Raw genomic sequence first — 19326 nt, 5'->3', positions numbered from 1 at the left:
TGTGACATAAAATGACTTGGATGGGGCTTGTATTCGTGCTTTATTTGTCGCGGATGGAAATTTGAAATCCTGTATTGTCTGTTTGAGCGTCAATGTGGCGCACACTTCTGTACCCATCACCACTGCGAGCGAGTACGAGCAACTACCGATTAGGGCTTTAGGATTTAGGGAAAGAGGGGCTGCCTTGGATTCTAGATTATTAGGTTTATTTTTTTTTAAAAAATTGTCGGTCCGATTGGGCAGTTCGATCGCCACTTGAATCGGGAACCGGGCCGCTCGGAAATTGATTCCACTTTAAAAAATCGAAAACTGGACTCAAGACCCTTGAAACCGGTCCCAATTGTCCGGTTCGGTTCGGTTCGGTTCGATTTAATCGAGTCGATCCGTTTTTGCTTACCCTTAAAATAAACATTAATGGAGAGTAAATGTGTCACATAAATATAAATTTATGATTTTTTTTGTTATTAGAAAGTCACAATAGGTATAATTTGGGATTTTGATGTAGCAAAAAAAAAAAAAAACCTTCAAGTACGCGTGTCCTAGTGGACATAATTTTGGGTTTTTTATGACTTTTTCCCTTTATTTATATTTGTCTTTATTAATTTTGAGTATCTTCTTCGATATGTATCAAATAACAAATTATCTAAGCTATTATCTATCAAACAACAATGTCATTTAGATTTAATAATTGCTAATTGCTCCCTCCGTTGCATTTTCTCTTTTTATTTTTTAGTGTTCTGGTGTTTTGATCCGTTAAAAGCAAAATATGTTTATACATTTATCGCCGGTCCTTTATTAAAGTGATTAAACTTTTGAAAAGAGACAAAGATAAAGCTAATGTAACATATGCGACATCCTAAATTTTTGCTTTTGCTAACATATTTCTTGAAGTGTGTAAGATGGTGAATGATTTCAATGAGTTGTTGGGTGCCTTTGATGAAGTTACAACTTCTTTCGTTGAACCATCTTAAACTTGGAAATTTTCTGGACACTTAGTTTGTCCCTAAATCTTGATTTGGTAACTCGGCTTTGAGTGGGTTATGGATTTATGAAAGAATCGAGGAGGGCAGTGCGGAATCGGCATTAATTAAAATGATTCGAGTTTGTAACTTGCAAGTATAAAAAATCTTATAAGACTCCATACTTATTGAATTTCACGGCACTCAAATTTGTCTCGGTAGATAGAAAATCTATTAACAGAATCATTTCACTAATCTCAACATGCTTAAGTAAATAGATAGTATTCGACCAAATAAAAAAAAGAGTAAATAGACAGTAGTGCATAAGCTGATATAACAATACTAACGATCTATTTAAAATTGTATGTAATTTAAAGATTTTAATAGATTAGTAACTTTTTAGAATAACGAGTAATATGATTTAATAATGAGTAATTCATATTTAAGAAATATAAATTATTATCCTCTGTTAAAAGATAGTAATTAGTAAATAAAAGTGATTAATGATCAATAATGAATTATTAAAAGTACTAATTATAATTGAGACGGATCGGTTTATACAATTAATTTGGCATAGGGACACCTCAAGTGCTCATATTTGTGTAAAGGTGCTCATTTTAGTGTCAATATTTTTAACTGGCTCACTTAAGTGCCAAATTAGAGAAAAAATGATAACTTAAGTGCCAATTTTTTTATTAATTTTTTTTATTTTATGTGGATTTTTTTTTTTATAAAAAACCCAGTCCACATGCCAATTTTTTTTTTAAATAAGTCTATGAGGCAAATTTTTTTTAGTAATTCGGTCCACGTGGATTGATTTTTACGAATTAAGCTATTTTTTTTTTAAAAAGTTAAATTAAATGGAAGTATCGATTGCTCTCTATTTTTTTTTCTCATGGCCCTTCTCCGTTGCTAACGTGGCGACATGGTATTAGGGAATATCCGAAAGCACCCTAAAACTCCACGACAGCAAGGCCCATGACCACCAGTCCGCCACTGCTCCCTCACCGGAAAATCATCCTCTCAATCGTTCCCCTCCAGCATCGACGCTCGCCGGACCCAATCGCGCGCCACGCGCCGCCGGTGCCGTTCAACATCTCCCGAGCAAAACCTAAATGAAGAACCCTAGCCCCTCCTCTCTCCTCCCAAACCTCTCAGTCGCTTCCCATCCCATCCAAGTCCAAGAAAACAACCCACGCGCGACCTAGGCCCTCCCTGCCTCGTCCGTTCCCTCCACCATCTCTGTTCTCCAGGTCAACTCGCGGACGCCATTGACTCCCTCCATCGATTGGCCCTCAAAGGCGTTCGCTTCTCGTCTGAAATCCTGACCCACTCGATCCATCAATGCGGCATCGCTGGGTCCCTTCCTCGTCGACCTTGCCGAGGACAAGGCTTGGTCATCGTTAGGCGAGGCTCGACCTCACCAGATCTACATGGTTGAACCCTTGCCAACCATTAGTGGGGGTCGCCGACCACTGTCCGAGGCCCAGCAACTCTCGCTGGCAACTTGCCAACGATGTGGAGCATCAGCGGCGAGGGCTGTGTAAGCTTTCGCCGCTGCAACTTGTGTTTCTTTTTCATTTTTTTCTAACGATTTTAGCTTATTTTTTTAGTTTTTACCTTATCTTTAATTTTTTAATATTACATGAATTTTTTTTTATTAGTTTTTGACTTTTTTATTGCTGACTAGAATCCACTGACAGCTACCATAGGATTTTCAACAACACTCACCGGAGTTAGCACTCAAATAATCATCTTTCAAAAAATTTGACATTTAAGTGTTCCAAAACAAAAATATTGTTATCAAAATGAGTGATGTACACAAATATTGGTACTTGAGGTATTCTTCCGCCCTATCAATTCAAGTACAATATAAATCAAGCGTACTAAAAGAATTCCCATTCAATTCCATTCCTGCGAAAATCTTTTTTTTCCTTACAACCAAACGCAAGAATCCTCGTTCCATTCCATTCGATTCCAATAGTTTATCAAACAAAAGTATTGGATCCATCGTTTCACTGCATTCTATTTTATTCTAAAATTCCATAACATTTCGCCGTACCAAACGCCACATAGTACTCTAAATCTTTATTTGACTTTAGTAACTGAAGCTAGAGATATTGTTAGAATTTTTGGATTTAGATGACTTTGCCATGGTTATTCTTTATTAACATAAGATTGATGTTTGTCGATGCTTGCTCGTGCTCATGTCATAAGATTGTTGCTAATACTACATGAAAAATCTATTATGTCTATAATGCCATGTGAAGATGCTGTGAGGCAATTTATAGATCATGACCATCTGCCAAGAATAAAAACATAGTTAATCAAGAGGATTTTCATGACCTTTAATTAATAAAGGTGCTAGAAAGATGAAACTACAGATGTAAGGAGTAAAATAGCAATTATACTATTACAATGTCAAAAAGCTAAATTCACTTAATGCCGAATACCTTTCTGATTGGCGAACTTTTATTAGTAATTAAGTAAGATTAATAAAAGAAAACGAAACAGGGTAAAAAATCTAATTACCACAGAAAAGCGGCTAAATGAATTTCGAATAGTTCGAGGTCTCATTTTCTAAAACTAAAAATTTACGGGCTGAGTTACATTTTAACGAACATTTTTATGAAATGTACTTTCATTATTTCAAAAATATTAATCGCTAAGGAATTACATTTTAACGAACATTTTTATGAATTGTACTTTGATTATTTCAAAAATATTAATCGCTAAAAGCGGTCAAGGTTGACTCGATTAGTGGATCCCTAAAGTAAGGGGCTATTTTATAATTTTACCTAAATATAGGACTGATTTTTCATATAAACGAGAAGTTCATGAAGATTGGATAGCTTGAAATAGCTCTAACTGGGCGAAATTGAGAGAAGGTTCTTTGATAATGATAGTGAAATCCAAAAAATTGAGGGATGTATGAGCAACTTCATTGGCATTGCTCTTGAAATCAAGTAATGGTAACTAGGGGGTATCAATGGGTGGGTTGGGTCGGGTATCCATGATACTCGACCCGAAACTAAATGACACCGAGCTTGACCTGGCTCGATACCCGAATTGTATATGCCTTAAACCATATGGTCAGGTCGAGACAGTTTGGTTATTATTATTATTATTTTTTTTTAATCTCCCAATTTGAATTGCGTAACACTATCATCCACGGCTACAACTATTGGTGTTGAGGTTTAACTTTAAGACTGACGAGGTAATTTTTTTTTTCAATTTTAAGATATATCAAATTTCACATTAATGAGGAACCTTCTTTCTTTTTCTTTTCTTTTTTTCACAGCAAATATATTACATGTTAACTATAAAGGAAATCGGAAGAGATAAAGAGAGAACAAAAGAAAGCCAAAAATTGAAAAAGAAAAAAAAATGGCAGAAAGATTTTTTTTTTGTGTGTGGCTATTTCTTTAACTCGTCTGGTGCTGTTGCCATCTCTTCCATGGTGTCTACCGCCAACGTAAACGCAGGCCCGCCTCCCGCAGCCGCCGCCGCTCCTGTGCTGCTGGCGTACTGACTATTCTGTCGTGGATTCCGCCGTTGAGTTCGGTAACTGTGAAGCGTCTCTCTATTTTCGCCGCCCGTGCGATGCGTGGCTGATTGCAACCTTTCCAATTCCAAATACCATTGTCTTTCACTGTTGGTTTGCGTCTAGTAGTAGAGCAGCATGCCGATATGTTGGCAATTTGCTGACATCGGGGAGATATTTCCATGTCGAGTAAAGGTATTAACAGAAAAAAAAAATATGATAATTAAGGCTTCGTTTGTTTCGTGAAAAATAATTTCTCGAAAAGCATTTTTTGAATTTTTAAGTGTTTGATTCGCGAAAAATTAGTTAATCTAGGAAAATATTTTCCACCCATGGAAAAAATTCTTTCAAAATTGGGGAAAATGTTTTTCTTTTTTTTTAGAAGATGAAAACATTTTTCTCAACTTTCTTTCCCCCTCTTTCATACTTCTTTTCTTTATAATTATTATTTACTTTCTTTTTATTTTTTATTTATTTTTGAAAAAATCAACAATTTTATTTTATCTCTTTTTCTTTTTTTAAAATTTTTTTCTTCTTTTTTCTTTTCTCCTTCTTTCTCCTTGTTCCACTGACCGCAGACCTCGATGATGGCTGATCGCTCGGCGATTGGTCATGACGCAAGCCGGCAAGCTCGAGGCTCAATCGGTCACTATGGACTCGCGCTCGTCCAAGGCCAGCGAGCTCGAGGTTGCCCAAGGCTAGAAGTCGCAGCGAATCATTCCAAATTTCAAGTGATGTGGACAAGCAGCTATAGTAGCCCGCACACAATCTTAATTTGAGAAACATTGTATTTTTGTCGTTCCATCAGACATGCCATGTTCTTATCGAATTTCGATGAACACGTTGACACAAATGGAAGATTGGTCGGTGATGCATGGTTATCCAGCTAACACATTTCAATAATATAGGCTCCGATTATTTTACAAAAAATAAATAATTTAAAATGTACTTTTTTGAAAAATAATCATTTATGTCGCTTAAGATAATTAGCCGATGAGAAATGTCTTTTGTATCAACAACAATATATATTAAAATGTTTTCGTGGACGGTGAATTTTGTTAATTTATTTTTTATAATTGATACAAGTGATCACTCCTCGGCCGAGCTCAAAGCTCTACAATCCGGTGAGCCCCGAGCTCGCTTGGTCGCGACGACCGGCGACCGGCCGAAACAAGAAGGAAAAAAATTTTAAATAAAAAATAAAAAGATAAAGATAAATAGTTAAAAAATTTGAATATGTTAATAAAAACAAAAAAAATGAAAAGAAAAAAAGAAAAAAATATTATTAAAAGGATCCAATGGAGGAAATTAAATCCGATTTTCTACACCGAATGGTGAAAAACATTTTCTGGATCTTTTTCATAAATTAGCCAAACACAGGAAAACATAGTCATTTTCCTGGAAAATAACTTTTCAAAAAACATTTTCCTAAAACCTCATATTTTTTCGTGAAACAAATAGGGTCTAAGCTTCTCTGACTATGATTATCTGCTCTTGGCTTACCAAGACATGCAAATTGGTAAAGGTGACCTTGGTTTTACACTCATGCAGAAGAAATCATCTTGAATAACACTAACTGATAAACAACCTGATGATGTGGACCTCCGTGAGACGCTGTTGGTTTTTAACTTTCTTTCCGATTAAAATTGATCGAAAAGATTATATTGATATTTCCATAGAAGAACTCAGAGCAAGACCATAGCACTGAAGTCCATTAAAAGATTAAATTTAAATGAGCCAAGAAATTGGATCGATAGGGAACCACACTGCTTCTAGGTTTCAAGATATGTATGGTAGGTTCTAGGTTCCAAAAATTGAGAAACCTATTCCGATAAGTAGGTTCAAAGTTCTAGGTAAGTGGAATATGGAACAAATTTTTGTGTTTTTCTTTTTGTATATGTCTTCATTAATGAGTGCTTAATCTGAAACCATTAGTCCGAGCTTTCATTTTCGGTGAAACTTATGATTGAGACTTTTGTTTTGTTAATGTTTCATATTTATTTGTGTGTTTAAATATGAGTTCCGGTCAACGGATTGTAATAACAAATGATGGTCATTAAAGTGATGATTCACCGTAATCGTTTAATTAAGAATACATGTGGAATCCGAGTAGACCTTGAAATCAACCATGTGAGACACCCGGGTATGCCACCTTACTAAATCGTGCTTTCATTACTTTATGATTTCAATCGGTTATTGCAAGCGGAAGAAATTTTGTAACAATTTCACGTTTAACGTAATACCATCGTTCATTAAAATTAATAAACATCACAAGTTCATACTTAAGCCATAACCACGACATGTATTACTATCCGAGGCATATAGGGAATGATCTAACCTACCTGGTGAGGGTACACAAAAAGGATTTTACTCCCTCCTATCAGGCGGTTTCAACAAAATTGGCCCAATACATGTGGACACTATACCTCGTACGCCCAAACATCACGGATATGTATATACACATGTACTATCTAGGCCTCTACCACCTCCCCTGGACTGCCCTCCGGCCTGTCATCGCTGTCTCCGTTATCGCCGTTGTCTATGATAAGAGGTCCTAATAGACGATCACCTTACCTAAAATACCGGGTGAAGAATCTAAAAGCTACTATAGGTAGACGATTAGTATTGACAAATAGAACGGTAGTGAACTTCACGAGGATAGTAAGTGAATCGGGAAAAACAACGTCCTCGTGCCATGATCCATAAAAGTGATAAGGCGGTATATCCATATCTAATGATTTGAAAATTTACTGAGAATGAGCCATAGCCTAGCAAATAAAATATCTAAATATTACAATATACAATTCAAATACTACCCAACAACAATTTATCTAAGACATGTTTTTCTAATGGATTACATCAAATAAGACATAATTTAATAGCTGACAAAACGTTTTCTCAAGTCTAACGAGGAAAAACTTATTATTATTATTATTATTACTACTACAACAACTTCCAAGGATCGAACCCCGGTCATCTACGGACCTTTTAATTTCCCATACCACCATGCCGAGGCGTTGGCGGTGTCGGATAACGCTACTTCTCTTTATCTATTTAACATTGTACGTAGTTTTTATATTCTTTTAATTGCCATCTAGGAAGACCACAAAATGGCGATCAAACATTCACAGAAATAAAAATCACATCGCATGAAGTATGCTATGTACTCACGAATATGCAGATGATTTATCTTTAAGGCTTATTTCATTTCACATTTCACAATTCCACTTGCCAAGACCCACGTATTCCTCTAGACATCCGCGCAATGGCACTACCAAGATTTCAATACTTGAGCATCTCGACTGATGAGGCTTCCCTGATCATACAGCATGGGCTTCCCTTATACACGAAGGGGTGTCCCAAACACCTGGGGCTCCATTGGTACATTAGCCAATGGAAAATTTCAAGTCTTTTAACTCCATTGTCATGCACACATTTTATTATGTGATATGCAATATGAACTATCCACACATAATTCAATGAGTCAACCACTACTCAGCAAGTATAGACATACATTTTCATGAAAAATCTGTTGTTATAGCAAACAGCGGTTCAATCAGCACAAGGTACAATATTGGGCAGATTTGGACTTAATTAGATTGCATTGATAAAATTGACCAAATTAATTCCTAAAATCATGAAAATACATAGAATGATAGTTTAATGTGAGTTCAGTAACTTTCTTTTATAAATTTTTCTCATTTGGACTACGAAAATAAAAATTTTTCTTAAATTACGAAAACCACTCATAAAAAGTCAGTATTGCACACTGAACAGAATTTCCATTTTTCACCAAATAAAACGATATCAAAATTCACGAAAATTTAAAATATTATACATGGGACCTAGCTCTACAACTTTTATAATATGGAAAAATCCAGATTCGTATGCATAAATCACAAAAAATTAAGTAAATTCTAGGAAAAATCGGTCTCAGCAACAGTTCAGAGTTGGTTAAAGGATCAATCGTGTCACCTATTTAAGGAGTTTCAAAAATTATCAAATTAATATATGTTGTAGCTTAGGATGTAACATTCAACTTTTTTTTGTACTCAGTCAATAGAAGTCCACATAAGGTGGAACAAAAATAGTAAACATGAAAAGTCAGTTTGACTCAGTTCCGGGACAGATTAAAACCGTGAATGAGCATGCCCTTTTGGTAGATCACATGAACTTCAAAAATTTCCAATTTAATATATATTGTATTTTAAGATGTTAGAATCAACTTTTTTTTTTTTGCTCCTAGTAATTTGAAGCTCACAAAAGACAGTATGAAAATAGCAAGAACAAAAGGTCAGACTAGACTCAGATTTATCACAGATCAAAATTGTGAACATGCAAGGCCTTTTGGCCAACCAGATGAACTTCAAAAATTCTCAAATTAATATGTGTTATACTTTAGGAGGTTAACATCAACTTTCATGCTTTAATCTGAGTCATTTGAAGCTCACAAAAGACGGTATGAAAATAGCAAGCACCGAAGGTCAGAATATACTCAAATTCAGGATAGCTTCTACAATGTACTTACATGGCTATTTTTCTTTCACACTGACTCCAAAATCTACCGCATGCAGAACCATTGCCATAACATATCCCAAATAATTCATAGTCTAGCGATATCAAACCATATAAGAGTAATAAAGAGATGATATACTTGCCTTAAGATGAAGAACAACCCAACTCTTGGTGAGATCAACCTATCTCCTTTGCAATTTCTTGAGAGCAATTTGAGTGAGATGAAATGAAGATCAAGAGAGTGTAAGGGGGGCAAGAATTTCAGCCATGGGGGATTAAAATGAAGAGGAAAAAGCTTGAGTGCAAGCTTTCATGCGTCATAAGATCCCACTGGGTGTGAGGGGTGGCAAGAATGACATTTCAGTGAGGTGAAATCATAGGTTTACTTGAGTAAAATTTGGGCACAAGTCCCTATAGGTTACACCGTTATGACCACTTATGGGGTGAATTGATCTTATTATGCACATTAAATTTTAAATTAGACTATAGTTTGACCTATGATTAATTAGTATTTTCGGTTGACATATAAAATTAGCATCTTAATCATATGGTTATTCACGTGGCATATTCTAATTATTGACAAACAAGTTTAATTCTAATATCATATGTTGTGCTCTCAATAATTTTCACTTTAGAGGTCAAATTGACACTTTTAATATAATTGATCTAGTAACAACTAATATCTAATTTATACCATAGTCGTACTTGATTGGCTAAATAACATTCCCGGGTGTCCAATTTGTAGATGGTTACTTTTACTATTTCTCACCTAAGAGATTAAATTCACTCTATCGGCCCTCAATTTACTTTCATGACTCATTCAAACTTAATGTCAAGTAAATCGATTCTAATATTTTCATCGCCTTTAATTAACTAAGCGAAATTCAGGATGTCACAACATGGAACGTGCGATAGGGTATGTTCTAGATTCTATAATATGCAGAGTAGGTTGTAGGTTCCAAAAAATGAGGAACCTATTCATACGGGTAGGTTTCAAGTTCTGGGTAGAACCGGCACGGAGCCCGGAATCGCTCATCCCTATTGAAAACCTATATTTTAACTCATATTTAATGAGATGTGTCAAATATGTGTTAGTCAAGTTTTAACAAACGAGCTTAAGTTGTAAAATTAATTCTATGTGGGTTGTGAATAGCATTGAAGACAAACCTATATTTTAATCAATTTACAACCCATTTAGTTTATAAAGGTTATTAGTTGAGTCAGCTCATTCATGTGCCTCTCCAACCCATTTTTATATATTAATTTTTTGAATTTATGATTTTTTAAATTTGTAATTTATAGTTTTTCTTTTTTCCTTTTTCTTTCTTTTACATAACAAATAAAAAGTCCAGTCATCAATCACCCGCTGCGAATTGTTGGCCAGGTCGTAAAAAAATAAAAAAATAAACATTTATTGGATATAAGTTTTTTTAATTGGCTTAAATATTATAGTATTTTAGCAATATGGTTTGGGTCGGATATGGGTCGTTAGATTTATATTGCACGAAAATTGGTCAATATAGGTCGGGTCATTTTCGATCCGACCCACCCATTCGACAAGTCAACCACAAAAGGACTAGATGGTAGGTTGAACTTGTTGCTGATATGTGAGGATGTGGCCACCTGACTTAGGCTCGCTTATCATGTTTGACATCTCATGCAGATGTTGCTTCATGGTATGATCAGAGTGAATCTTATATTGAAATATATTGTACAAAATTCGTAATTAAGCATATCCTTAACCAAACATTAATCACCATTATTTGGAAAAATTGTCCAAAAAGTCCTAAATTTATTGCATTTTTGTCAATTCAGTCCTAAACTTTTTAATTTTGCCAATTAAATCATACATCTTTTCACGTTTTGTCATTTGAATCAAATAGATGATGTGGATGACGACTGTCCTACGTGGTAAGGTCGTCGCCGATGTGGACATTTTTAATATTATTTAATATTTTTCTAATTAAATTTTCTTTTCTTTGTTTTTTTCACATCTCTAGCTAGCAAGAGCCCACACCCTTGCTTATAGCCAGCGATGGTTGGTAACCTTGCCAGCCATAGATGTAAAAAAAATAAAGAAACTAAAATAAAGGAAAAAGAAAAGAAAAATTAATCAGAAACATTTGAAAAATATTAATATATTATTAAAATTGTTCACACTCAGCAATTTTCGATCGAAATTGACCATATGGATTCAATTGACAAAAATTTGAAAAGGTTTAGGATTCAAGTGGCAAGATTATAATGATTAGGATTGAATTGACAAGATTTTAATAGATCTATGACTTTTTGGACAATTTTCTCACCATTACTCAGTTACATTGCGCAAAATTCATAGTTCCGCCATGGAAATTCCACTCAATTAAGTGGATCCATTATAGGAAAACATGCGAAACTATTCATGTAATAACAATATGAAAAGTGAAGTAAAAACCAACGTATGTTCACATGAAAGTGCTTGCTTAACGTAGAACAACATGTTTTTAAGAAATAAAGACCCATGAACAGGTATTCTTCACTAGCCTCAAGGGCACCGGAGCATAACGTGGATCTTTCAAGAAATCATCACACTTTCTTCAACCAGTGTCTCGGGGGATCTGGCAATGTTTCCAACAAGATTACCACTTCGTTAAAGATATCTTGGCCACTTGACAGAAAAAAAGGGATATCTTTGCCTCCATCTTTCTCATATTCTTTGAAGAGCATAATTGGAAACGAGCTTCACATACACGATAAGCACATCTCAAGAGGCTTTCATAACTCCATCTTCGGCGGAGATCCGGTATCCAAATCCGTCGAGAGCATTTAGCGCTCAGCTCGGGTACCTGCCTTACGTTAGCGAAGTTTCTCGTCACTCCATTATGCATCCTAATTTTCAATCCCTACTGTCGCGACCCTCCGGAAAACCCGATATATATATATATATATATATATATATATATATATATATCAAAAGTTTCCGGTGGTGAGAGGGTTAACGAGCCGATCCTTAATTTTTAATTTTTTAATACAAACCCCGGTTGTCGGGCGGGATTTTTAGGATCGAGGGTCTCTCCCAAGACCCATTACTCGAATCACGATGTCGGAGAAAATTTCATCGAAATCGACCTTAGTGTGGTCGGGTGGCATGTGTAATGTGTACATACAATTTGGAGTCGCCACCGATCAATTTATTGGAGGGTATGATCGGAAAACCCTACCGAGCGGTCGGGAGAAACCGTTCGGTTCCGCGAAAACCAGAGATTTTTGGGTCCGGGGACTTGGTTACGCCGAGATTTTCATCGACGCCCTTTCGGTTACCGATGTTAAGTGATTTCTAACCTACGAGTTCATGCAGATGGAATATCGGGTGAGGTAGGCCCTAAAGATCTTAAGGTGTTCATGCAGATGGGAATTTTACTATTTCTATCATCACATTCATGAAAATTAAATGCGCAATCAATATAATCGCAACCAATCCAATCAATCAATCAAGTCTTAATATATCTAAAAAATGGCCCTATCGACCCACAAAAATATCAAATTTGGGTTCCGGGGATGATTCGGGAAAATTTGGGGCGGAAGGCCCGGAAGGGTAGAATGGTCATTTTTGGGGGTTTGGGACCCGAAAATCACAATATTGGGATCGGGCCAGTTGAATGTGGCCATTTCCCATTTTTTGTGATTTTATAAAATTTTTCTAATTTTTCTAATTTTTTTGAATTTTTTATTTATTTTCTAAAAAAAGTTGGAAATTTTCCGGGTCGATACAGATCGACCCTCGAAGTTTCAAAATTTTCGATCCAGACTTTATGAGTCCCGAATTGACCTAGGAATTTTTAGAAATTTTTTGTGAAAATCTGGGAATTTTTGTGAATTTTCTAGGTATTTTTGTAATTTTTTTGGATTTTTTGGAAATTTCTTTTTATTTTTTATTAATATTTTTGGACCGGGTCAACCCGGTCAACGGCCGGTCAACCCGGTTCGACCCGCTCACTGAACCATTCAACCTCAAAACGGCACCGTGTCCTTTTATTCGATTTATTTTTTGATTTTCTAAGCAAAATTTCTAATATCCGAAAATATAAAGAAAATAATGGACGGTCGAGATCAATCCCAGATTTGATCTCAGCCGTCGACTCGCGCCCTAGCGAGAACGACGACGTCTCGGCCCTCTACACAAAAACGACGCCGCATTTGCCAATCGAACGGACGGTCAAGATTAGATCTTCAGACTTCATCTCGGCCGTCGACTCTTACTATACTAAACGACGCCGCATCATTTAAGTGTATCACCGGCCACGATTAAAACTAAACTCGATCCGGCCCGTCCATTCTATCTAAAGCCAAAAACGACGACGCTTTATCCTCCTTACATGAAACGACGCAACATCGTTTAAAACCTTGAACGGCCATGATCTATCCTAGACTTAATCCCGACCGTTCACTCCTCCTCTGCCCGAAACGACGACGCACCACCTATTCAAAACGGCGCCGTTTTTATTTATTGGATTACTTATCTAATATATCTAATATCCGAAATTAAAAAAATACAGATCCGACGGCTGAGAATCAAACTCCTCGATTTATCTCGGTCGTCCGATTAAGTCCGAGTCGGCTCGCTCGCGCCAACGGCCGAGCCGACTCTGACGTGAGCCGGCCCAACCGGACCTCGACACGTAGACGTCTAACCCGTTGACCATGCCACATCAGCATCGTCTTCTTCGTTGCGACGACACAGAATGGACGGCCGGAAGCTTCCGGCGATGATCTAACGGTGAATCTTCGACCAAATCTCACGAAACCAACTCCTATCGACTCATCTAGACTTCCGGTTTCACATATATCAGAATCAAATGAAATCATCAACTAAATCTCAAGAACCGGACTACACACAATCGCGACATTGCAAACTTCGATCGAGTAATTTAGAGCAAGATAGACCAATTCCTTCACAAAATCACATCACGGGAGGTCGAGAAGGCTTACCTCGAGCTCAGATTGAGCTCGCATAGGCTAGAAAAGCCCGGCCGAAGTTCGACCGGATCGGTGGAAATTGGAAGCTCGACTTGAGGTTTCGGAGCAGAATCAATGCGAAATGGAGACACGATTGTGGTTAGAGATGAATGAAAGACAAAACGCACACTCTAATTTCAAGGATTAAGTTCGTGAATATGAGATGCCATTAGTGCACAGTAGGATGATCGAGAAGTCTACTCACCCGATTTGGATGTTTTAGGACGACCGAGCTGGTGCGATCGATTCCCTCTGGCTCGGGTGAACTTCCGATGATGATCCGATGCTCCGATTTGGCTCGGATTGGCCGGGATGAAGTTAGGAAGTCTCGGTCTGCAGCTCCGGTTATGGCGTCGCCGGAACTCCTCTCTCTCACTTTCTCTCTCTTTCTCTCTCTATTCTAGTGCGAGACGAACCAAATGAGCCTCCTCTCCTGCTCTGGAACCTTCTCACTTTTTATACTCAAGTTTCAAAAACGCGCGCGCACGGGCAAGTGTTCACCGAGGCCTTCTCACGTGGCAACACGTGCCAAATGGTCGCCGGAAGGTGACGGAATCGGTTGGGATTCCGTCCCCGTCCGTTAGACCTCCAATTAGCCACAAACGAGCGTGAATTTGACACGGCTTGGAAAATGTTGACTTTTTGGCCTCCGAGCCTTTGACCGGCCGTTCCGCCATGCTCCGGCGGCCATTGGCCGTGCCGCCGATGCCAATCGACGCGTAATCACCCGAGGAACAAAACGCCCGGGTTAATTGACTTGATTATCACCGATTGCCTTGTCAATTTGTTCGTCAAAATTCGTCCAAGAACTGTTCATTCGCGCGAGCATTCTGTGAGGAAGAAGACACTTTGCTGGACCGGTTCCACCGATCCGACCGGCGGTCAGACCGGTCCGAACCTGTTCGCACGATAAAAATTCATAGAATTTTCAAAATTAATCAAAATTGAGTGGGAATTTTCGCAATTAAACCTCAAAATTGGACTTAGGGGCCTGGATATTACCTAAAAATGCAATTTTGCCCAAAAGTTCTTATCAATTTGCACAAAAGCCTCAAATTTTTCAATTTGCCCAAATTGGGGAAAAGTTCAATTGAGTGTCAATTCGATCAAATTGGACCATGAGACCCATTCCAATCGATTTATAATGCATTAAAACCCTAGGGGTAGTCCAATTTTGCAGAGAAAGTCCCTAGATTAAAAGTAATTTCGGAAATTAAAACTCTAGGGACTAAATTGCAAAACTTTTGGGGATTCTCAGCAATCCGTGCAATTGGCGCAATTGAGGGTGCAATTGATCAAATTGAAGTTCAAAGGGACTACAATTGAATGTCTAGACAACAATTGTGTAAAAATTGCAAATAAAAAAGACTCAATTTGTATTTTTTATGCAAATTTAACCTTAGGCATTATGAAGAAACACCTGAAATTGAATTCAATTTTCAATTTTTCTTGAGGCAAATATTAAAAGGGAATTAAAAGGAAAATATTGGACATTTTTATGTATTTTTGTGACCTCGAAAAGTATTTTTTATGAATTTTCAAGTATTTTCCTATTTTCCGAAAATATTAAAAAATGTGAAAAATATGAAAAATTATTTTTTGTTCCAAATTGGTTCCTCATGCTTGGCGAAGGCTTCCAATGTTGATTTTTTAATTTTTTTTGATTTTTTGTGGATTTTTAGTGAATTTTGGAAAATAAAACTAAAGAAAAATTGATTAAAAATTAAGTGTCAACACCTACTACATCATGAGTGACATTATTTCTCATAACCACCCTATGTACATTCATAATTAGCCAACTAATTACTGTGAGAAGTCACATAATAAAAATATATGGAGTCAAACACCTAATCATCACTTGATGAATTCATACCGATCGCTAACGCATCATCCGCATCACTTGGACTATTATTTGTTGCTTGGGTTTTTCCATAAATCATCGAAGAACCTATTCTGGACTGATCCCGCCCTGCCCATGCAAACTTGGCTCTTCCAAACATTTCCCGAAAGTAGACAACAAGTTCCTTTAGGGGATGCAGCAAGACTACGTTTTCATCGGAGTTTCATCTCTAACTTGAAAAGCGGCGCAACTTAATAACGACATTATCATTGCCTACGAACTTCGCCTTAACTCATTTATCCTTGCAATTTGAACAATCTATCTTGTAGTGATGTACCTTATCATAGTGGTAACATCACATGTCCGATCATTAGACCTCGATTTAGAACGACTTTTCCATCTTCTACCTTCGACACCTTGGAATTTGTCTCCACCCTGGATAATCAAACTTCGCACTAAATCCTTATCGATCGTAACTCTTTGTGCCACTCCTTAGAAGACAAGATGAACTTTACCTTGGAAAAGGAGATCGTAGTACACGTCTGTAGAGGTGAGTTAGCAGAGTGCTCAAACCAATCCAGCAGAGATGCCAACACCATCATGCATTGTTTCTCATAAGGCAAGGCCTCATTGATGTCCTTCAAGTCCATCATGAGTTTGTTAAAACGTATCTAAGTAAGCTTTGATATATATGCTTTCAACTACTCAGAATTGAGATATCATTTTCACCATATACATACGATTATGCAAACATTTTATCAGATAAAGTCAGTCACATTTTACCCATGATGGTGCGACATCATTCTCTTCAGCCCCTCAATCAACTCATTATCCGACAGACTCACCAATATCATACCTTTTACCTTCTCCATCAAATATACCTTGTCGGCCTCCCAACATCGTCGACAAAAACCTTGGGTTGTTAACGAGGCTTTTATCTTAATGCTTCACAGTTCAAAGCTGTTCCTCTTGTTGAACTTGGCAATCTTAGCTCTTAATTTGGATGTGATTGCAAACTCAATGTTTATAGATAGATATTAGATAAGCAAAAGTCCCAAATCAATTCTAACAACTTTAACATTGGCTTTGATACCAATTTTGTGAAATGATGCTAAGTTAATGGATCTTGCAATTCAACTATAAAGCGAGAAGACTAAACTTCTAGATAAATCAATGAGGAACAATAGAGAATACTAACAATTTACATGATTCGATTTGAGTATAAGATAAAACTCAAAGCATAGTAGACCAGTATCATCTCATAGTGTCTCATATAAAACTAACCCCGATAACCCAACACCAACACTCTTCTTGTTTGATCTAATGTGCTAAAACCAAAATTCACCTCTTCATATTATATGTAGCTAAAGTAGGAAAACATCTTCAGTTGACCCAAATTAGGAATCCAACTCCAATAATGATTTATTATTCCTTTGTACGTTCCGTCAAACAAAAGTCCAATAAAGACTTTCCTCACTTAAATCACATGGCCGGCTCCCAAATCGAGTTTCCTTCATGAATTCATACTCGAGATATAAATTAACGCAAGAATTGATGCCTAAAATTGCTGCCAACAAGATTTGGATTCAAAATCACAAGAAGATGAATAAACTTTCTTATATTAGCACCTTGCAACCATTTTAAAAATTTGTTAAAAATTATAATAGGTTCATGACATATGCAATGATTTCACATTATGCGTCAAATTATAGTTTTCTACACACGTCTGGTACAATTCCTGTTTTTCCATTCATTTCCCCAAAGTCTTTTATGCACCAAACCTTCACAACACGTGCCAAAAATCACCGACCTCTCAATTTCATTAGGCGTAATCTAGTCGGTAATCACACCCTAATCACATGCTGAAAGCTATCGTTTCTTGTCTTCATGACAAGCAACCCAATATTCATCACGTGTCGGAAATTCAAGTTTCTTGTCCTAATGATAAGCACCTGAGTCAACCGCTAGTAATCATCGATGTGGCGGCCTTTTTACCCACGTGCGTCAATCGTGGCGTTTTCTCCACATGCTCCAATTACCCCACCACAAAAGTTCTTTTAAAGCACGTGCGGCAGTGGCATTGTCACTGGGGCCCACGGCTTTGGTCAGGTGAGATCGCTGGTGGGTCCCACGGGCTCATACCATTGAAATGCAATTATTCAGTTATTATTATTATTTTTTTCGCATTCGACCTTTACAATTTTAAATAAATATTTTTTTCTATTTTTATTAATTAATTATTTTAAACGAAGTGAACCATCGTTTAACAAAAAAAAAAAAAAATCATTTTTTTTGCGAAATAAATAAAGCTTAGATTATTTTCTCATATTCCAGCTATGAACAGTAAAACAGATGCTACATGGGAACGAGTCGAGGAACATCAACAGACTCAAGAACTGCGACCATGTCCGTCCGATGACTCCGATGAATTGTCGGCTCCAAAATATGTCGTCATCATCCACTGTCGCATTTCGTCATCGCCGAACACCTCCTGGAGCTCACTCCCCTGGGCATTCCCCTGGTTTGCCGGTGCCGTCGCCGTCTCTGGACTGGCCTCCCGCCTCTCCGATGGGGAAGGCACGCTTTCCCGCAGGCTGTGATCGACGAACGGGAAGTTGAGCTTCGCTCGCGGCCCTCGGAACTCAATGGCCGCCTTGTCGTACGCGCGGGCTGCCTCCTCCGAGGTGTCGAAGGTTCCAAGCCAAACCCGAGCTGCGCGCCGTGGGTCCCGGATCTCCGCCGCCCATTTCCCCCATGGCCGTTGACGCACGCCCCGATAGCGACTCTTCCTCGCTCCGTTCTTTTGACGAGCATTAGGTGCTCTCGCGTTTGACGCGGACGGTCTGTGCACGGAACTCGCGGCGGAGGGAGGGGAGGTACGGTGCTCGAGCGCCGGCGGGAAATAGCTGCACCCGAGGCAGCCCTCGATTCCGCACTCGCGGCACGTGATGTAACCGCACGGCTCCAAGGCGGGATCCGGGTGATCATCCCTGCGAGCTGACGAAGTCCCGGAGATGACGTCGGTCAGAGCAGCGACCATGACGGAGAGCTCTTGCTCGTGGGTGAGGCGGTGCTGCGGTGGAGGGGGGTGGCCCGCCGGTGGCGGCGCGTCGAGCTCTGGCCTCTTGGACTGTGACTCGTTCATGACTTCAAACAGCTCTCTCTAGTATTCACTACTTCCTCCTGCTGTCGAACTGAACGGTCGAGGGAGAGTCAAAAGGAAGGGGTTTATTTATACAGTCGTAGTCATACGTGGAGCGATGCTTACGTGGCAGCCACTTGCCAGCTAAGTTCGGCCACGCGGATTTGAAGAATTCTTTGTCCTTTTTACCACGTGGCGGCAAGTTTGCGTTACACGCGGCGAGACAAGTGGGCGACACGCGCCGTGGCTCTTCCACGCCAGAAGCGCTTATTCGCCATTCCGGAGTAGAGCCAGGACCGAAGTTTCCTATGGAGGGCGGGGAGCACCTGGA

General features: G+C 38.2%; 1 protein-coding gene across 1 annotated transcript; it reads right to left on the bottom strand.

Annotated features, from left to right (window-relative positions):
- Positions 1-18153: 18153 nt before the first annotated feature.
- LOC115737176 (ethylene-responsive transcription factor ERF109-like) lies at positions 18154-19054 on the bottom strand. Its single transcript, XM_030669179.2, has one exon. The coding sequence runs from the start codon at positions 18996-18998 to the stop codon at positions 18243-18245; it is 756 nt and encodes a 251-aa protein (XP_030525039.1). The 5' UTR covers positions 18999-19054; the 3' UTR covers positions 18154-18242.
- Between the last annotated feature and the right edge of the window lie 272 nt (positions 19055-19326).

The sequence above is a fragment of the Rhodamnia argentea genome, chromosome 5 (assembly GCF_020921035.1).
Source record: "Rhodamnia argentea isolate NSW1041297 chromosome 5, ASM2092103v1, whole genome shotgun sequence".
Taxonomy (NCBI): Eukaryota; Viridiplantae; Streptophyta; class Magnoliopsida; order Myrtales; family Myrtaceae; genus Rhodamnia; species Rhodamnia argentea.
This window is presented reverse-complemented; position numbering and strand designations above follow the sequence as displayed.